Source organism: Uloborus diversus, chromosome 3 (genome assembly GCF_026930045.1).
Source record: "Uloborus diversus isolate 005 chromosome 3, Udiv.v.3.1, whole genome shotgun sequence".
Lineage (NCBI taxonomy): Eukaryota > Metazoa > Arthropoda > Arachnida > Araneae > Uloboridae > Uloborus > Uloborus diversus.
This window is the reverse complement of record NC_072733.1, coordinates 216,385,702-216,407,316: the sequence shown is the minus strand read 5'-3', so window position 1 is coordinate 216,407,316 and position 21,615 is coordinate 216,385,702. Positions and strand designations below refer to the sequence as shown.

The 21,615-nt window shown below is 36.0% G+C and overlaps 1 protein-coding gene across 1 annotated transcript in view; it reads right to left on the bottom strand.

Annotated features, from left to right (window-relative positions):
* The window catches only part of LOC129219428 (cAMP-specific 3',5'-cyclic phosphodiesterase, isoforms N/G-like), a 368,114-nt gene that overhangs the window by 119,193 nt on the left and 227,306 nt on the right, over positions 1–21,615 (bottom strand). Inside the window, exon 2 of the mRNA XM_054853827.1 lies at positions 4,227–4,388. Within this exon, the coding sequence (XP_054709802.1) occupies positions 4,227–4,388 (162 nt within the window). The remainder of the gene's footprint in view (positions 1–4,226; positions 4,389–21,615) is intronic.

Genomic DNA, 21,615 nt, shown 5'->3' with positions numbered 1-21,615 from the left:
TCACAATCACGAGTGTGTGTATGTAGGCGTGTGTGTTTGTGTGTGGTGGGTATGTGTGTTTGTGTGTAGGAGGTATGTGTATGCAGGCATGTGTGTTTGTGTCTGTGTGCTGGCATAAGTGTGTGGGTAGTTTTGTGTATAAATGTGTGTGTGTGCGGGGGGGGGGGTATGTGTATGTAGGTATATGTGTTTGTGTCTGTGTGCAGGCATGAATGTGTGGGTAGTTGTGTGTATGTTTTTGTGTGTGTGTATGTGTGCAGGCATGAATGTGTGGGTAGTTGTGTGTATGTTTTTGTGTGTGTGTATGTGTAGGGGTCTGTATGTATGCGTATGTGTTTGTGTGTGTGTATGTGTAGGTGTATGTGTGTGTATGTGCGTGTGTAGTTGTGTATGTATGCGCGTGTGTGTAGGACATGGATGCAACCTGGAGACGGCTGTCGCTATAGGAGCAGCATCGTGAGGAGCCCGTCGACGGTGATGGTGCGGAAGGTGGCGGTGGGAAAATAAAATGATAGCACGCCAAAAACAGTCAAGTGAGAACAATAAGCAATCGTGATTGCTCAAAAAAAAAAAAAAAAAAAAAAAAAACCCTACATCCAATTGAAATTCGGTTTAGCTACAAATAAAAATCTAATAGTAAGAAGTTGTGTTACGTAATTGAGATTAGGACCACGCTTTCATTTCCAAAAGACGTCATGCATGCAAAAGTGTTGCAGTTGAGGAAAGAGAGAGGCAACTAACAGCGCTAAATGTAACGTCGAAAACATGTTTGTTTCTAATAATCGCAGTAAATTTTATGACAACAAACGATTGCAGTGATATTCAAGGACAAATTAAACTGATTTTAAACTTTCCAAAATAGGTTATAATGCCACACGGTGATATAGTAATGTCAGAAGGCTCATCCTAAAATGATTTAAGCGAGCTCAGGAGCCAATTCAATTACGACAGGAGTCATTAACTGTTTAAAGCGCTAGAATGATATCAAAAACTAGATCCCTGTGAAGCCCAATAAAACGCCCAAATTGACTGAAGTTTCTTTCCTTTTCTCAATCAATTTACTTCAACCGTTCCACAATCTTTTTGCCATCACCGCAAGGGGGGACAAACCGAACCACCAATAGTGACCCAGAGGGAAGTTGCAACCTATTAAATGTTCATATTTTGACTATTGGATATTGTTAATTGATCCTCAAAACTATAAAATTCACCATCGCCGGATTTTAAAACACCGTGATTGATTTTTAATGAATTTTTAAAAATCCACGCGCAAAAGTGCGCTCTTCTGAAACGTCACGAGCTTACGTCACAGGGCACTCATGGGCAGCCTTCCGCCGAAGATCCCTTGTTTTCGTACGGACGTTTTGAGCGCGCTAATATTTTTATTTTTTAGAAATTCAATAATCCTTTTGAACACACTATGGAGGCCGGATTCGTTAAAGCGCAATCTAAATAATCTTCCTCATGTAACATCAATGATGATATTCGAATATTTCCGAGAGGGATGAGAGATTTAATGTTCCAGAAACGCGAGGAGATAAGCCTTTTACGTTTCGTCTTCGAAGCCAACTACATGCCCTTCGGCTTCTCCCCTATCGGAAGAGCGCATGACGTCACTTCCTATGCATTTGACGTCACAAGCGCTTGAACTTTAAAAATTAATTTAGAAAAAACTACTTATCGTATCGCAAAAATTTTTTCACCTATGACGTTCATACATGTTACTCTATCATATAAGAATAAAGTTGAAAAATCGAAATCTTCCCTATTCTACGCCCTCTAAGTCGGTGGGGATTCTTTCGTGCTTACACGAAACTGTTTCTCTTGGTATTTGAATAACGCTAAATCTGCGAACATATACTTGCAAGACTGTCTGAAACTTTTGAGTACATTATGTCATAAAAAATATGATAAATATGTTACATCAGGTTACCCAAAAATCCAACGCAGTGACAAATTTTGTTTCGCAATCTGTAGTGATTCAACGATAGAACGATGAGAGCAACGAGCAATGCAGCAGCGGAGTGCTAAATATTTACAGCTTTTTGTCTCCCGGATTCGGGATCACAATCCACTTTGTCCAGCCTGCTCAGAAAACTGGACGCTATGTCCTAGCTGTTCAAAAATGCGGACGTTCTGTGCTTGGACCTTTTGTCCGTTGGACGTTATGTCCGTCGGACGTTCTGTCCCTCGGATGTTTTGTCCTTAAGACGTTTTGGTCATGGATGTTATGTCCGTGGACGTTTTGGATCTGGACGTTTTGTCCGGTTCCCTGATCGCTGATACGAGCCGTTAGCTGTTAATGAGGTGAGTTGTGATGAGGTCTTTAACGTTGGGGTAGTATCATTAAAGGATATTGAAGGCAAAAGTTTAGTGGCATTCGTTTGAAAAAGAAGTATGCAGTGAACTTTCTAGCTTCTGTTACGAGCGCAGTTGCTATTTATAAAGATGTGTAAACCCAAACCATATTGTACACCGAATGGTATGTACAGTAGGGATGAAACAACAAATTGCAGAAATCTTCCAGTACGAGTCATACACTTATCCTCCATCAGTTTTTGATGAATCTGGTTTCACAAGGAAAAAAATCTTGCATGGTTAAAGTGTTATTGCGTGAAGCAAAGGATCTATCCACCATCACAAAACAAACACCAGGTTCGCATGCGTCGTTATAGATGGAAAATACGTTCTCCATCGTGTTTTTTGACAGTACTTTCCAATAAGAGAAAAAAAAAAAAAAAGGAAAAAGGCAAGAAAAGAAAAAAAAATCAAACTTAAAAGGTATTATTTACAAATACAAATACAAAAGTGATGACCAGCAACAGGCTCTGGGCCCAGCTAGACTGGTCCTAGTCAATATACAATCCCCAGTGAAGATCAATGGCCCTCTTAAAACTATCTACCCCCTTCCTCATTACCACCTCTCCCCGTAAGCTGTTCCAAGGTTCCACTACCCTGCTAAAATAATAATTTTTCCTAATACCCATGTTATTCTGAGATTTAAATAGCTTAAAACAATGACCCCTTGTCCTGTTTTCAGTGCTAATCTTCAGCCCCGTAACATCTTTCATTTTAATAAATTAAAACAACTGAATATTGTCCCCTCGGTCTCTTCTTTGCTCAAGACTGTACATTTTTAGCCTTCTAAGCCTGGAATCATAGTCTAAATGAGAAAGTCCATTTATTAGCCCTGTAGCCCGCCTTTGAACCCTTTCCAATACATTAATATTTTTCTTAAGATAAGGAGACTAAAACTGAACAGCATACTCCAAATGAGGTCTTACCAAACTTCTATTTCTATGTATACACTTGAGATTTTCTCAAAGTTATGTTTCTTATTCAATTAATTAATGTTTATAATAACTGTAGAGGAGATTCAAATATACACTTGTTCATTCTTCAAAATTTTATCTCAAAAATAGGGTGTTCAAAGATTTATTTAGTAGACAAAAGAGAAATGAAATTGATCTATATGCATTTCATGTTAATTTTTCTGTATAATAGGGAAGTTGCAACTTGTTAAATGTTCATATATTGACTATTGGATATTGTTAATTGACCCTCAAAACTAAAAAATTCACCATCGCCGAATTTTAAAACACCGTGATTGATTTTTAATGAATTTTTAAAAATCCACGCGCAAAAGTGCGCTCTTCTGAAACGTCACGAGCTTACGTCACAGGACACTAATGGGCAGCCTTCCGCCGAAGATCCCTTGTTTTCGCTACGGACATTTTGAGCGCGCTGATATTTTTATTTTTTAGAAATTCAGTAATCCTTTGGAACACACTATGGAGGGCGGATTCGTTAAAGCACAATCTAATAATCTTCCTCAAGTAACATCAATGATGGTATTCGAATATTTCCGAGAGAATGAGAGGTTTAATGTTCCAGAAACACGAGGAGTTAAATGCGAGGAGGTAAGCATTACGTTTCGTCTTCGAAAGTCAACTGCACGTCCTTCGGCTTCTCCCGCGGCGGAAGAGCGCACAACGTCACTTCCTGTGCCATTTGACGTCACAATCGCTTGAACTTTAAAACTTAATTTAAAAAAAACTACTAATGGTATCTCAAAATTTTTTTCACCTATGATGTTCATACATGTTACTCTATCATATAAAAATAAAATTGAAAAATCGAAAACTTCCCTATTATCAAAGTTATTTCATAAATATTTCCTAAGTTGTCTTTTATTAAGTGCTCAACTATAGTGGAAGAGTACTTACTCGCTGCTAATGGATGAATGGCGAGACAAGGGTGATAAATCAAACTCAGTGTCGGGTCTGTAAAGGAATGATTCTCGCCGTTGAGGCAGAGCTTGGAGCACCAAACCTGTATTCGAGCTAGTCGACGACTCTTTTTCACTCGATTCATCCTGCGTATCAAATCTGAAAAGGAAGAAGGGAAATAAGATATTTGTATGCAACTTTATCGCAAAAACAATTCATTTTTACTTCCTTTTGCAAAAAAGGAAGTATTGTATTCGCGAAAAATTTTTCACTCAAAAATCGGCCTTAATTTCCATTTTTCTCACCCCCGAATGAGGGTTGAGTTTTTTTTTCGACCCGACCACACGTGGCTATATGCCTAGGAACGTACAGACACCAAAAATATCCATTTTGACGACCCCCGAGTTAATTACAACGAATTTTCTCGTGACGTCCGTATGTACGTATGTATGTGCGCATGTGTGTATGTATCTCGCATAACTCAAAAACGGGATGTCCTAGAAAGTTGAAATTTGGTTCGTGGACTCCTAGTGGGGTCTAGTTGTGCACCTTTAATTTTGGTTGCATTCGGATGTTCCTAAGGGGGTCTTTTCTCCCTTTTTGGGGGGAAATCATTGTTAATTTCGATGTAAACTCAAGTTGTCTTAAAATTTGTCGGACACTTGGTGATATATCACCAGTCTTTTGGTCGCCAAGTTTTGTTGCCAACTTGGCGACAAATTTGAAGATTTTTTAATTTTTTTTTTAAATTTGGTTTCAGTTTGGTCACTGTTGGTGATATTTATAGAGTAAACAATTAAATCACATTAAAAATGCCAATAATGGGGAAATGACATTAAATTGGAGTAAAAGGAAGTCATGTGATGCACACATCAGCTCGTTCTATATTATGAACACTCTGAAAGGATTTTCGACACAAAAATCGAAATCAATTTATGCTCAGATACCCAGAATTTACGTTATTATTATTTTCAATGCAAAAATGAAAAAGAAACGTTCTAAATGGGCCACGTCACAACTGGTATGACCTGTTGTTACGTTAAATTTTGCAAATAAGAAACCTCGATTAGTCCTAAAGTCACACATTTGGAGCCAAATATTCAGATATTGATTTCTGGAAAACAGTTACTAATCGAGTAATTACAATAAATACAACAGTTAGTTGCAGTATTTACAACAGGTAATAAACATCAAGTAATCACAACAAATCTTGGTCTGTAACTTTCTTTACTTTCCGATGTTATTTGGATAAATTTTAAATAGTTTGCACTTTTTATATGCCCTGGCTAGTGAGAATCTCTTTAACAAGAGGTGCGACCCTACCGAGATTCTGAGTTCATTATGTTTTGAAGTTCATGAAATTTTTTCAGAATATATCTTTAAATAAAAATGTTTAAAACACCTTTAAATAAGAACGTTTATAACACCTTTATCATTTTATGATCAGTGGATTTTTCTCTAAGGTTTTCTTGCAAATCTCTGAACCCCTCTTCCTCCCCCCTCACAAGGAAAAGGTAGAAACGTAAGTAATGGCTACATAAATTAGCTGTATTTTATTTCCGTACTATTTTGAGCGCTGAAATGAATAAAAAAAGTAAAAAGGATACCCATGCAATCACATTTGCTTACAGTACAGTGGTGTAATGTGTACACAGCAATTTTTTAAAATTATTTCCGCCGAGTCTTCACTATACAGAAAAAAAAAAAAAGAAATCCCTAATACATTCCACAATGACGCCATTAAAAGTTTACACCATTCGGAAAAAAGCACGCCTGAAAAAAAAAAAAGATGAAAACTGCTTTCGTCGCTGAACGAATTTTCTCGTCGGCTTGCTTTACAATTCCTTCATCATAGAAACGAGAAAAACTACTTTGACAAAATTTTCAATTAAATCTCCCGGGATCGCCAATTCAGGAACAGTTTTACCCAGAAGACGCGAAGATACTTCAGAAACATCCTTTCTGTTTCATTCACGATGGATAAGATGAAAAAATATGTATAAATATATATATATATATATTAATGTTTTCCACGCTCGAAAAATTCGTTACGAGATGTTTTTATTTTCCTTCGTCGCGTTTCCAAAATAAAAGAATCGTGCATTTGATGAATTCAGGTTGAGATCTGCAGTTAAAAGTGAACCGGAATGATGCTAAAGCTACGCCAGATAGAAATCGAAAGTCATGCTCCGACTTTTTTTAACGCTTCAGTGCTTCAAATTCATCCGAGAAGCACACTTCGCATGTTATATTTCTAGTTAAAAACTTAGATATTTGTTATTTCTTCGATGTCTTGGTGCTTCTAAAGAATGAATGAACTGTTCAAATAGTATCTTGTAGTAAGTTACCGCCCTAAAGCCAGGGCTAAGGCAGAAATACTTAAAATACACCGCCAGCTCAGTTATTCCATCCGAAGACTGCAGTTTCGTGCTTTTTAGCACTCATCAGCCCGGAATAGGAATCACATGAGCTGGAGGCGAAAAATCTCTTAAGGGAAGTTTTTGAACGTATGTGTGCGATTCTTCTACTATAGTGTATAGTATTCTAGTGTCATGGACGCGTTTTTTTTTTTTTTTCACTTTTTTGTAAAGGCTTGGCGTTAGCGATTATTGATAACTATTGCTTTTGCATTAAGTTAATACCAATTGAAATTTAATTTATGAGTTCCTGCAGCCTTATTACAGTCTTGCGTTTAACGATTTCTAGATTCCACCATCAACTATCCGGAAAATTCGAGAATCGTGGCGTTTCACGCGCTTTTGCGACGTCACTTCCGCTCTAAAAGGTTTTAATTAAAGGCTATTCAATAAAATATTACATTATAATGTGACAGTATTCATTTCTTTAGTTTTCAGTTGGAATAAAACACAAAAATTTCAGACTTACGTGTGTACTTTTTAGTTCAAGAAAATATTCCGGAAATTTTTCCCTGCGTTAAAGACAACCCTTTAACGTTCATTTTTGTAAAAGTTTTCCCGAGTTATAGATGAATAATATGGTATTTATTAAGAAACCGCTCATTTTCTTTTAGATATTTCAAAAAAAAAAAAAATTCTTAGTTTTTCAAAAATTGCCGAAAATGCGTATTTTTAAAAAATGGCGGGAAAATCGGCAAAAGGTTGCCGGTTTTCTGGTTTCCCGGTTTTTTGGTTCCTGGATAAAAGGTTATGCACTGTATTTTAACAACTTGGGTCCCTTGGTGGCAAAGCACCACTGAAATCTCTTTATCAAATGCGCCGAAAAAAGTTGAAGCAGAAACGTTTTTTTTTCATTTCCTTGAAAGTGGTTAGCTAGTCCTCTTTCGTACTTTGTCTATCGACGAAGGTTATGCCATGATCCTCAAAGATCCATCCATCCCAGAATCCATTCGCAGGGAACAGTTTACGCAACATGAGGTCAGGGGGAAAACCAATCTCGCTTTCGATCCGTATAAAAGTTTTCGAATAAATGCCTTAATTGAATTGGGGCAGCTTTACCAATTTTTTAGACTTATAACTACTTTAAGAAGCAAAAAAATGAGTAAATGATTCCAATTTCAGGCCCCTTGTTGGTGTGGCCACTGGGCATATTCTTGCCTTTTTCAGCTCCTTCGCGTACGATCTTCTCGTGCGTTTATGAGAAAACGAGCTAGTGTGTACATCACATGACTTCCTTTTGCACCAATTTAATGTTATTTCCCTATTATTGCAATTTTAATGTGATTCTCTCTAACTCTCTAAATATCATCAACAATGGCCACATAGAAATCAGATTTTAAAAAAAACCCGCCAAATTTGTCGCCAAGTTGGCTGCAAAACTTGGCGACTGGCGATATAGCACCAAGTGTCCGCCAAATTATAACACCACTCGAGTTTGCATCGAAATTAACAATGAATTGACCCCAAAAAAGTGCAAAAGACGCCTTTAGAAGCATCCGAATGCAACAAAAAAGGAGGTGCACAACTAGACCCCACTAGGAGTCTACGTACCAAATTTCAACTTTCTAGGAAGTACCGTTCTTGAGTTATGCGACATACATACAAACATACTCACATACATACGTACATACAGACGTCATGAGAAAACTCGTTGTAATTAACTCGGGAACTTCAAAATGGATGTTTCGGGCGTCTATACGTTCTTAGGTACATATGTACGTGTGGTCGGGTCGAAAAAAAAAAAAACTCAACATTCATTTGGGGTGAGCAAAATGGAAATGAAGGCCGATTTTTGAGTGAAAATTTTTTCGCGAATACAATACTTCCTTTTTTGTAAAAGGAAGTAAAAAATTCTTTCTTTAAACTGAAAAGCAATGTTTATCTTTACTATAATTTATAATGTCTGGCTTTAGAATTTAAAATTAACAGACATGTGACATAAAAATCATTATTACATTTACAAGACAAAAAGTGTCACATTTCAACGTTTTTTTTTAGTAGCATTTAATTTTATGCGAAAAAAAAAATACCCGAAAAATTATGCACATCTGTAATCACTATTTTTATTTTAAGGCACGATCAATAAAGCATTAGATAAAAATACAATGCCAGCAAAAAATCTTTACTTTTAGTTAGCAATTAAAAACTTTGCATGCAAACTTCTTGTCATGATTTTCTTTGGTATGCTTCCTATTTATTTGGCCGAAAACGGAATATTCGGCCAGATTGTGGCCGAATATTTGGTGCTCGGCCAATTCAAAAGGGAGCATGCCAAGTAAAATCATGACAAGAAAAAATTATGTAAAATTTTTAATTGCCAACCAAATGCAAAGATTTTTTTTTTCCAGCACTATACTAAATATGTAGAATTTATTTATATATTTTTGTGAGAATATCTCTTATACCCAGTGAGATATAAGCATTTTTTTCAAAAATGCAAATTTTATTTTAAGATTTTCAGCTCATAGCACGCAGTTTTCCGTCAACTGTTACTAAACTTTCAGAATATTTGACAGCATACAAGAGAAACATAGTACTAAAATTTGAAATTAAAATATTGAAAAGTTGTTGAAATACGAGCAAACGTTCGTATTTCAACAAATTTTCAATATAAATAAGTTTAAAGCAGTTGAATTTTCACTGCGCGTGCGCGAAAGATTTATAACTTTAATAATTCAAAGCCGAGATAGATTTTACACTTCCGTGATAAAATTTCAGCTCGATATCTTTAAAATTTTAAAAGTTATCAGCGATCTAACGAGCCGAATTTCGATAATTCTTGGATAGGCGATGAATCGTAAGGGGTCGTTCACAAACTGCACATACACTTGCCTGCCGTCATTCAGTGCGATTCATGATAATAACAGATTATTTGTAAACGATCCCTCACGAGTTGTTGCCTATCAAAAAATTATTGAAACTCTGCTCATTAGATCGCTGATAACTTTTTAAATTTTAAAGATATCGAGCTGGAGTTTTATCCCAAGTTCCAGATTCTATCTGGGCTTTGGATTATGAAAGTTATAAATTGCTATTTTTTGCGCACGCGCAGTGAAAATTCAATTGCTTCAAATGTTCATTTTTTTATCAAATTTTCAATATTTTAACTTTAAATTTTATTATTATGTTTCTCTTGTATGCTGTCAAATATTCTGAAAGTTTAGTAACGTTTGACGGAAAGCGTCGCATTTTATGAGCCGAAAACCCTAAAGAAAACCGTATTTTTGAAAGAAATGCTTATATTTCCGTGAGTATAAGAGATACTTTCACGAAATTATATAAAAAAAAAATTCTACATATAGTTTGTAGTGCCGGTAAAAAACAATTTTATACTTTGTTGGCAATTAAAAATTTACATAACTTTTTCTTGTCATGATTTTACTTGGCATGCTTCCTTGTGAATTGGCCGAATACCGAATATTACAGCGAGTAGTTTCCGGTTATACTCTTAATTTTATTCTAATTTGAATACGCAAGACGTAGAAGTAGAAAAAAGCAAAGCTTGTCAGTTACGGCTTTTCCAGAAGTATCGCGATTTTTTTTCGTTATTATTATTTTTTAATCCACGAAAGGTATTTTTATTACTATGCCGACACACATGTAAGAAATCTTAGAAGAATATAAGATATCCGGAAGACAAAATAAATGACTTCACCTCAAAATTTGAGGTTCAACTAATTTTTTTTCATAGAATCACAATTTGTGAATATCGTTAAAAGCATTTAAAATAAATAGTGTTGCGAATGAAAAAAGAAAAACTAATCAAAGTTTGATGCATAGATAATTTACACAATAAAAACTATGAAACATTAAGTTCTATAAGTTAAAACAAATGTTAAGGAAAATAACCGAACACTTTTGTGTGTACAGTTTTCCTAAAAATATATTTAGTTTAAACCTGAAAGTTTAGGTTATACAAATAACGGAAAGAAAGAAAAACCTAATGAAAAAGACAAAGAAATCGAAAAAAACATGTAAATGCCCTTATAAGGTGAGCACAAATTTGATGATCAAAAATGCATACGCTTTTTTGAAGTTAAAGACAACTCTTTTTCCGAGCCAAATAAATAAATGAATAAATAAAAGAGTAAATAAAAAAAAGGCGATGAAGGCTATTTTTGTGGAATAATTCCATTTTCTGTAATGAAGAAAGAGGGAGCTCCTTGTGACTCCGAAATACAAGAATATAATTTGTATTTAAAATTTTTTTGACCGTGTAACGTCGTTGATACAAAAGTAGTATTTTTAAATGATTTAAAATTCATTACGTTTCACTAAATTCATTTTTGCTTTTCGCTATGCATATCCTGTGCTTAAACCCCGTTTTTGAGGCATGCAAAAACTCAAAGAGAAATATGTATCAGCCCGAGTTGATGAATCTGAGACGAGCTCACCAGTAATAGCATATCTAGAAATCGAGTTGGACGAGAAGCTCTTTTAAAGCTCCTTGTAATCGACTCCAAGACTGAGTGGTGTAACAGCAACGCCTCTCCTGGTGGAGGAAGGGTTGGTTCATAAGTCCTTCCGTTTAAACAAACTAACATACAGTGAAGCACCGTTTATACGTTTCTCTTTTATACGTTTTTATCAATTATACGCTTTTTAAAATTGGTCCCTGCAAAGTCTAATACACATTAACCTATACCTGTTATACGTTTTTTCATTTGTACGCTTTTTTCATTCAGTCCCTTTAAAAACGTATAAACGGTGCTTCACTGTATTAAGATAGGCAATATGGTTTAAAACCGAAGGATCCGCAAGGGGGGTTAGCCTTCCTGGTTTAGGCGGATTTATGAGGGTACCGCCGTATCCCCCCCCCTTTTTTCGGTTAGATTTTGAAAAAATAATTAATTAAAGAAAAACATCTTTGAGAAAATAACTTCTAGTTTCTCATAGCTACAATACAAGTTAATTTACTTGAAACAAATCCAAAAATACAATATTATGCAGCTTATTATGTGACCTATGCGTGTCGCCACACATCGCCAGAGAAATATGACTGTACTACATATTAAGAATAACACTATTTTTATCCATTAAAAAAATAACAAATAATACCGTACATCCATTGAACACATTTCGTGAATTATTTATTATTCACTACTGAATTCTAGATTAATTGTATACTCTGTAATTGGGATTTTATTGGTAAATCATTGCAATTTCTTTTACTTTGAAACAACCACGGCCAGTTAAGTCAAAGAAAAAAAAAATGTTTTGTACTTAATCAAAACACGTATTGTCACCTCAGAGCAATAGTAAAGCATCTAAGCCTAGAACTAGCGGTAAGGTATCCTAATGTTGTTCTGAGGCGACGTTATAAAAAGTTTCAAGTTCTTGCACATCATTCCAGTAAATAGTGCTATAAAATCTGCTCTGAAATCAACTGAAAACTAGCATTTTAAGTAAATTTTTAAACATTTCTGAAGGAGGGCCCCCGGTTTGTTCCGGAAAATACGCCTAGTTGTACTAGAGCAAGCAGTATTTGAGTATGCAGATGAAAGTGCATGCTGGTTCGTCAGAGCGTTTGCAGTAAAATATTGCTACTTTGCATTGTTTAAGGGGTCACAGTACCTTTCAAGCAATTTCTTTTAATTTATATAAATTTTATAGTTCTTTGAAACCATAACATGCATACTTATTTCGTAATCAATCATTTATTTTCAAAATTTAAAAATATTGCCTACTTTTTTTGAAAAGTCAAAAAATTGAGGAAAATTTCAACTTTTTAAAATCACTAAGGCTTTTTTATTTTTGCACTCATTTAAAAAACGTTTTTTGCAAAACGATCACTATAATCACCTCTAAAAATCTGTGCATTCATTTGCTTATGAGTTCATTCGAAAATTTTCTGTGATTAATTATGTAAAAAATCAAAGTTTTTTAAAAAAAAAATTTGGTTTTTAAAGGTTTAACATACTCTAAATGTTAGAGTCATTTTTAAAATGCTTATCCAATGCACAGTTTTGTCAAATATGTTATCCCCATTGCAAAAAGTATTACTTTAAAGCTGTATCTTTAATAGAAAAAAATCCTTAGGGATTCTAATGACATGAAAACGCAAAACAACCATCATCGAGAAAAAACAATTTGAAGTTTTTCTTTTGCATAAGAACACATAGGGAGCATGGCCTAAAACCACTCATAACTTTTTAAATATTTAAACTAAAGCATTGAAACTTTTCCCCTGTGTTCATAATAGTTTTTTGTTTTGAAATAAGCAATAAAAATTGTTTTGATCGTTTCATCATTTTTGAGGTACTGTAACCCCTTAACCAAACTAAAAGCTTGAATTTTCATACATTTTCTCTAAATTTCATAGAATGACAATTAAGTAATTCTCACTACAACTATGCTTGAATACGAAAACCTTACGATAATGACATTTTAACTGTAATCATTGTTGTTAACACATTAATTGTACAGTTATTATTAAAAGCAATCTCTTACGCAAAATGCTCTCTTAGTTTTGTTACAACTGTTACATTACATTAAAGCGCAACAGCAAAATAGCAATGAAAATAACCAACAAAAAATTAGGTATGAATAGTTTGGCAAAGCATTGATAACTAGTGTGGTTTTTACTATTCTGTTAAAATGTGAGCAAACTCAAAACCGATGTTGTGGTTTAGGCATTTGTTACGCCCAAAGAACCCACGAAGTTTATAGCCTGTCTGTTAACATGTCGAGTTTTATAATGGTTTTTGTTATTTTCCCAATTAAAATGCTTTGCTCTGTACTGAACCACTCTATGCTTTTAAAATGGCTAAAGGTCTTATAATTGGAATAATAAAACCAGTGAAAATTGATAGCAACAATACTGTCAATATTTAAATGAGAAACCACGTGCAGCTAAAACACGAATCACTTGATGAAACTCCTTTGAAGTATTGGAATATTCCAATTTTGTCCTTTTGTTAAAAAGATAACGTCGATATGTTCACTCTTCAGTTAATTCAAACACATTTTTACAAGCTGTTCGAATTTTTATTTATTACTATGATTTAAATATATTGATTACTATGATTTTATTTACTTAGTCCTTAAAAATACATTTTAATTCTTTTTTTTTTTTTTTTTTGAGCAATCACGATTGCTTATTGTTCTCACTTGACTGTTTTGATGTCCTTTGATTTTATTTTCCCACCGCCACCCTCTGCAGCATCACCGTCGACCGGCTCCTCACGATGCTGCTCCTATAGCGAAAGCCGTCTCCAGGTTGCATCCATGTCCTACACACGCGCGCATACATGCACAACTTCACACGCACGCACACACACATGCACGCACACAAACACATACACAAACACACAACTACCCACACATTCATGCCTGCACACAGACACAAACACATATGCCTACACACACATACACATACCCCCTACACACAAACACACACGCGTACATACACACACTCGTGATTGCGAAAAACATAATTTGAATTCAAGATGTCAAAATTCAAATAAATTTTTCTTCTTTTTTTTTTTTTTTCAATTTTCTTCAAAAATGCGATTTATCGGAATAACTGTTGGAGGAGAAATTATACTTTCCATAAAATATGCGGACAAACATCTGCACCGCTGAACTGCCGTTCTTTGGTTAGTTTCATCAAAAAAAAAAAAAAATCTTTTACCAATAATTAAATTTTCAAAATTTCTAACAACAATCATTATAACTACTGAGCGTCTGCTCAGTTACAACTATTGAAGTGCATTTGAAAACGGAGCTTTTTGAAAGAAACGTCGATTGAACAGAAATAAAACTAATAACTTTCTCGGCCTATACCTCATTCATGTAACGCGAAACAACTTTAATTAAAATATCGACAGTTACTATAATTAGTGTTGTCTATTTAAAATGAAGAAAATTATTGAACGCTGGTATATTAAGGGGTTACAGTACCTCAAAAATGATGAAAGGATCAAAAAAATTTTTATTGCTTATTTCCAAAACAAAAAACTATTCTGAACACAGAGGAAAAATTTCAATGCTTTAGTTCAAATATTTAAAAAAGTTATGAGTGGTTTTAGGCCATGCTCCCTATGTGTTCTTATGCAAAAGAAAAACTTCCAATTGCTTTTTATCGATGATGGTTTTTTTGTGTTTTCATGTCATTAGCATCCCTAAAGTAATACTTTTTGCAATTGGGATAACATATTTGACAAAACTGTGCATTGGATAAGCATTTTATAAATTACTCTAATGTTTAGAGCATGTTAAACCTTTAAAAAACATTTTTTTTAAAGACTTTGATTTTTTACATAATTAATCACAGAAAATTTTCGAATGAACTCATAAGCAAATGAATGCACAGATTTTTAAAGATGATTATAGTGATCGTTTTGCAAAAAACGTTTTTTAAATGAGTGCAAAAATAAAAAAGCCTTAGGGATTTTAAAAAGCTGAAATTTTCCTCAATTTTTTAAATTTTCAAAAAAAGTAGGCATTATTTTTAAATTTTGAAAATAAATGATTGATTACGAAATAAGTATGCATGTTATGGTTTCAAAGAAATATAAAATTTATATAAATTAAAAGAAATTGCTTGAAAGGTACTGTGACCCCTTAAAGACAAAGTATGTATAAAAAAGAAAGTAAAGGCTTCGAAAATGTTCGTGTCATTTTCCAGTTGCAAGCGTCTAGGGGTGACCATTTAAAACGCATTCATTTTCATTACGGTCGTGACATAAAAAGCAAATTCGTCGTGATGTATTTGAACGCGATGCCAGACGGAGAAAAGTATTCATACGAAACGCTTTTCGCGTTAAAAAGTTGTAAAACTATTTTAAAGAAACGCTTCAGGCAGAACAGTAAACTTTTACGGGAGAGTTTTAAGTTTTATGGGGGAGCGATTGTCTGGAAGAAATGGATGTGTTTGTGATTAAGGGTGTCGGAGAAAGAGGGTCTGCTTGTGATGAATTTACGATTCATTTACCTGCTACAAGTGGTTGCCGAGTAGCGTCTTCTTCCAAAAAGTCCGTTGGGTAAAGACAATCGCAAAAGCCGATTCCTCCCCGGTAGCGGCGTGGGAGAATCTTCGCGGGGACTCGAGGCTTTGAAGAGCGGAACATCCATTGTGGAAGAAAAAGCGCTTCGTGAGTTCGGAACTGTATTTAAAGCGAAAAGAGTGAGCCGTATTTCACACGTCTTTCGACAATCAAGCCGGGCTCTATCATTCCCCCCGGTACCAACCTCTACCTAAAAGAGGCTCGAGGCCACTTCAATCGTCACGTCACGCTTTTCCTGTTCGACGACGTTTAGATTGACAAGGCGACGCATCACGATCCCTTTCTCGTGCTCTTATTATCCCCAAAGACAACCCCCTTTCTCACGCCCCGAATCGTCCAAAACTTACAATACGAGGGAAATAAAGACCGAGCCCCGTTTTTACCAGCGGTTGATGAACGTTATGCTAGGGAAGTTGCAACCCATTAAATGTTCATATTTTGGCTATTGGATATTGTTAATTGACCCTCAAAACTAAAAAATTCACCATCGCCGAATTTTAAAACAACAAGATTGCTTTTTAATGAATTTTTAAAAATCCACGCGCATAAGTGCGCTTTTCTGAAACGTCACAGGGCACTCATGGGCAGCCTTCCGCCGAAGATCCCTTGTTTTCGCTACGGACATTTTGAGCGCACTGATATTTTTATTTTTTAGAAATTCAATAATCCTTTTAAACACACTGTGGAGGCCGGATTCGTTAAAGCACAATCTAAATAATCTTCCTCAAGTAACATCAATGATGATATTCGAATATTTCCGAGAGGATGAGAGGTTTAATGTTCCAGAAACGCGATGAGTTAAATGCGAGGAGATAAGCCTTTTACGTTTCGTCTTCGAAGTCGAATGCACGTCCTTCGGTTTCTCCCCTATCGGAAGAGCGCACGACGTCACTTCCTATGCCATTTGACGTCACAAGCGCTTGAACTTAAAAAATTAATTTAAAAAAAAATTACTTATCGTATCGCAAAAATTTTTTCACCTATGATGTTCGTACATGTTACTCTATCAGATAAAAATAAAATTGAAAAATCGAAAACTTCCCTATTACAGTTTGGCTCTCATAAGATGAATTCTAATAGACAACAAACGGATGGATTAAACGAGTCCGTTTGCTAAAATAGGGATGAAGAAAATCAATTTATTACCCTGTTGGTATAGGTGGCAACGTTATTGAGCTCTGGAATCGCTTGATTGGAATACAGTTCCTTCTTAAAAACTGGAGTCGTATAATATTTCTTGGGACGGAGTTGCGCGAACTTCGTCAGTAAAATGAGCACTGACTAGAACATGTTTTGGATGACATCTGGTCATTTCACAGGCAAAATTTTTTCATTTGCTTTACAATGTCCATTAAAACAGAGATTACAAATCACCGTATGCGTATTCAACCACAAGTATAATTGATGATTGAGTTGGTCATTCCATCATTTGTAAAGTACAGTGAAGCATGTTTATACGTTTTTGAAGGGACTATATGAAAAAAGCGTACAAACGAAAAAACGTATAATAGGTATAGGTTAATGTGTATTAGACTTTGCAGGGACCAATTATAAAAACGTATAATTGATACAAACGTATAAAAGAGAAACGTATAAACGGTGCTTCACTGTATTAGGATAACGATGAGATTGCCACTGCTGTCGCAGGAACTTGCTCCTAACGCAGTCATTCCAACTTCAAACGAGACCCAACGAATGTGCGTCGCAGCCAACTTATAGTTCGAACTCACGTCTTACTTCCTTCGAACGAAGTTTTCATCCTTGGCATGGCAGCAAAGACAAACGACTCTCATCTAAGCGCACATGTATTTCCCTTCTCCGAATAGTGAAGGTATCTTTCAAATTAGGAACTTGTATTGAACTTTTTTACAAACTACTTTAATTTATGTTATGAATTACTTTTTACTTTAAGTTATGAATTACTTTTTATTTATGTATAGTACCCAGGGCCCGATCAAGACAAACTGGTGCCCAGGTCCTGAGAAGAAGATGGTGCCCTCCCCCCCATGAGAAAATCAGCACAATTTTAAAGTCAATGATTTATACTATAAATCTAATGCACTAGAATGTCACACACATAAATGTGTGATCTAATGTCACACACATAATGACAGAAACCTAGGATTTGAATACCAAACACTTGATAGTCACCATACTAATCATAGTTAAAATTGCTTTACCTTAAGGTGAAAATGAGTTAAAAAACAATTTAACACTGCAAAAATAGGAAAAAAAAATCTAACTAATTCTGACATCAAGCTTTAAAAAGGCTTCTTTCTGGCGTAAACAGAGGCAAATGTGTGTTACATCATCGAAATCTAATTTTGATGTCACTGAATTTTCAATGATCAATAAGGAAAACGCTTAAATTATCCTGAGAAACGCAGCTTCTCAAATGATGTTTGATTCTTTTCAAAGCTGAAAAGGAACGTTCACTGGAACAGAAAAAAAGGAAGGAAGTTAATTAAGGCTATTTTACTGCCCCTAAATTTGTGGTGCCCAGGTCCGCGGACCCTGCGTTAATCAGGCCCCGATAGTACCCCATTTGGTGTTAATAGAATTTCGACTTGCTGCAGCAGATGCAGTACGATACGCTACAGCCATACGGTAAATAAAACGGCCGGTCCTCTCAGCATCAGCAGAGGTACGTGTGTGTCCTTTCATCCTTCCTATGACAATCCTCCTGTGACGAAGGATGTAACTATTATGCACAGTGAACACGTTACCTAACTGGTCTGTCTTCAATTTGCAAAAGGGAAACTCACCTTCTGATAGCGATAATAACCTGCCCTTATCTAAACTCAATTAACTACTGATACTGTTTTTTTTCCGCTTTAACGACATTCTTGATCCTAATCTCGCTTACAAGGGTCAATTAGGAAGTTAAATGACGCTCATTAAAATTAATATAAGTTATTTAAAGATAACATAATTAACCTCTTCATGGTAACATCCCTAGCACTGTTTTTTGAGCAATCACGATTGCTTATTGTTCTCACTTGACTATTTTTGATGTTCCTTTGATCTTTCCCACCGCCACCCTCCGCACCATCACCGTCGACGAGCTCCTCACGATGCTGCACCTCTTGCGAAAGCCGTCTCCAGGTTGCATCCATGTCCTACACACACGCGCATACATACACAACTACACACACACACACACAAACACATACACACACATACAAACACATACACACACATACACCTCTACACACATGCACACATACAAACACATACACACGCATACATACAGACACCCACACATTCACACACAAAAACATACACACAACTACCCACACATTCATGCCTGCACACAGACACAAACACATATGCCTACACACACATACACATAACCCGAACACACAAACACATACCCCCACACACAAACACACACGCCTACATACACACACTCGTGATTGCAAGAAACATAATTTGAATTCAAGATGTCAAAATTCAAATTAATTTTTTTTCTTTGTCTTATCTTTGTCATTAGTTTATTTATGTTGCATACAGCAGAGTTTGAATCTACGTCATATTTTCGGTGTGCAAACCTTACAGCAGGAATTAGTAAACAGAGGGAGCAAGTCCAATCAGTGGCTAAGCAAAAGACCTCACTTCAGGTGACTCAACAATGATGAATGGTTGAATCGTTTTGCGTGAAACTAGCAAAAGAAACCCGATTTCTTCCAAAGCTTTTCTTTAAATATATCACGTGACTTGGGGTCTTTTCTTCACAAATGAAAGTCTTCACTCCCTCCATTTATCTCTTCTCAATGGTGCATCCTAAATTTCGCTTGTTCAGCACATCTCATATTGGCGTTGAAATTTTTTTCCCACCAGTACATGATCAATAGGAAGAGCTGGTTATCTCCCTACAGTATTACTTTGCATCATTAATAGCTTGGGCAAAATTGCGAATCATTCTTAAGTCTTGTATTGGGTGAGTGCAAAAGTTCGTGCGGAGTTGCAATAGATGGCGTTAGAACGGGCGTAACGTGTTGTCATTAATACCACTATCAACGTAAGTCAGATCGTTGGAAAGGTGACGTGGGCAGCTTTAATTCCAATCAAAATAATTTGTGCAGATACAAACTGCTTCGAGAAAGATTACTTTTAAAATGAGTGTTGATAAAGTGCATTTACTGCATGTTATGCTTTCCGAGTTTCGGAAGGGAATAAACGTTGCAGCAGCCGTAAAAAACATTCAAGACGTTTATCAAGATCAAGCACCAGCTAAACGAACTGTGGAAAAATGGTTTGCAAAATTTCGTTGCGGAGACTTAAAGCTGGAAGACGAGCCACACTCAGGTCGACCCTCTGGCATTGATGACGACGTTTTGCGTTCTTCTCGTATTTCAACAGAGGAAGTTGCTACAGCACTTAACGTTGACCGATCAACCGCTTTTCGGCGTTTAAAAAAAATCGGACTCGATTCAAAGCTCGATATATGGGTGCCCCATTTGTTGACCAAGAGCAACAAAATCCAGCGAATTTCTGCTGCCGTATCTTTACTCGGGCGGCTCAAAAATGAGCCGTTTTTGGATCGATTAGTGACGGGCGATGAAAAATGGGTCCTATACAACAACGTTCAGCGCAAACGCACATGGAAACAGGCAGGTGAACATGGTGACGCAAAGGCAAAGGCCGGTTTGCACCCGATGAAGGTGGTGCTCTGTGTTTGGTGGGATTGCAAGGGTATAATTTATTTTGAGTTTCTCCCCGCCGGAGAAACGATTGATTCAAACAAGTACTGTCGTCAATCAACTAATCTGAACCGAGAAATAAAACAGAAACGTCCGAGTTTGTCAAATCGCAAAGGCATAGTCTTTCATGAAGATAACGCTAGACCACACGTTTCAAGACAGACGCTACGCAAACTGAACAGCCTGAAATGGGATGTCCTAACTCATCCACCGTATTCTCCTGATATCACACCATCGGATTATCACTTATTCCGGTCATTGTAAAATCATTTTAATGAAAAAAAACTTGACTCTTTGAATGCCTTACAAAACGTCGTGTCTTCGTTCTTCGAATCTAAACCACGCAGTTTTTATGTTCGGGGCATCCGTATGCTGCCAGAACGTTGGAAGAAGATTATAGACAACGATGGAGAATATATCATTGATTGAATAAAGAGTTTTGCTTGCCTAATCACTGTATGACTTTCTTTCACAGACTCCGCACGAACTTTTGCACTCACCCAATAAAAATGGACTGATGCGGGATTTAAATACAATGCAACGCATAACAGCAACTTCACTGCCGGTCACACAAAATGCAACACCAAGAAGGAGTATTCCGAATGAAACGGCATTTTGTACGCGTGATAGCAACATTGATATTCGAAAGTGATTACGAAAAAAACGCAAAATGATTATTTTTACTGGAAAAAATCCAAAATGAATGGAGGTTTAAGTACTCTGCTGAGGAATCTCTAGCGTGAATATACGAGGCAATATAGTCGAGTTTTGAGGCATACGTCATCTTGTACCAAAGCCATACAAACGCATCACTAATTCGATGAAACTCATAGGCTGTCCAATGTACCGTCTGAAGTGATCCCAGATATGCTCGATTTGTGACTAATCAGGGCATCAAGCCAGTGTTGCCAGATTGGGGGAAATTTCCCCATTTTGGGGAAATTTGGTGCTCTCTGAGGAAATTTTGGGGAAATGGGTTTTGAGGGGAATTCTTTGTGGAAAAATTTTTTCCTTTGGGGAAAACCTGGGGGAAAAAAAAACTTCGGGAAAAAAGATTTTTTTTCGTATTCAAATTCGCGTCAAGAAGTAGTGGGAACATTATTTGTATCAAACAGCGTTGGGTTAGCTTTGCTCAACTTGATGGAATTCGCATTTTGCATTATGTGGAATATTATGCTATGGAATTCGTATTAATGTTCTGCGTGAGTAACTAGTTGATACGTGAAACAGGTAAAAATAAGTGTGATGAAGAGTGTTC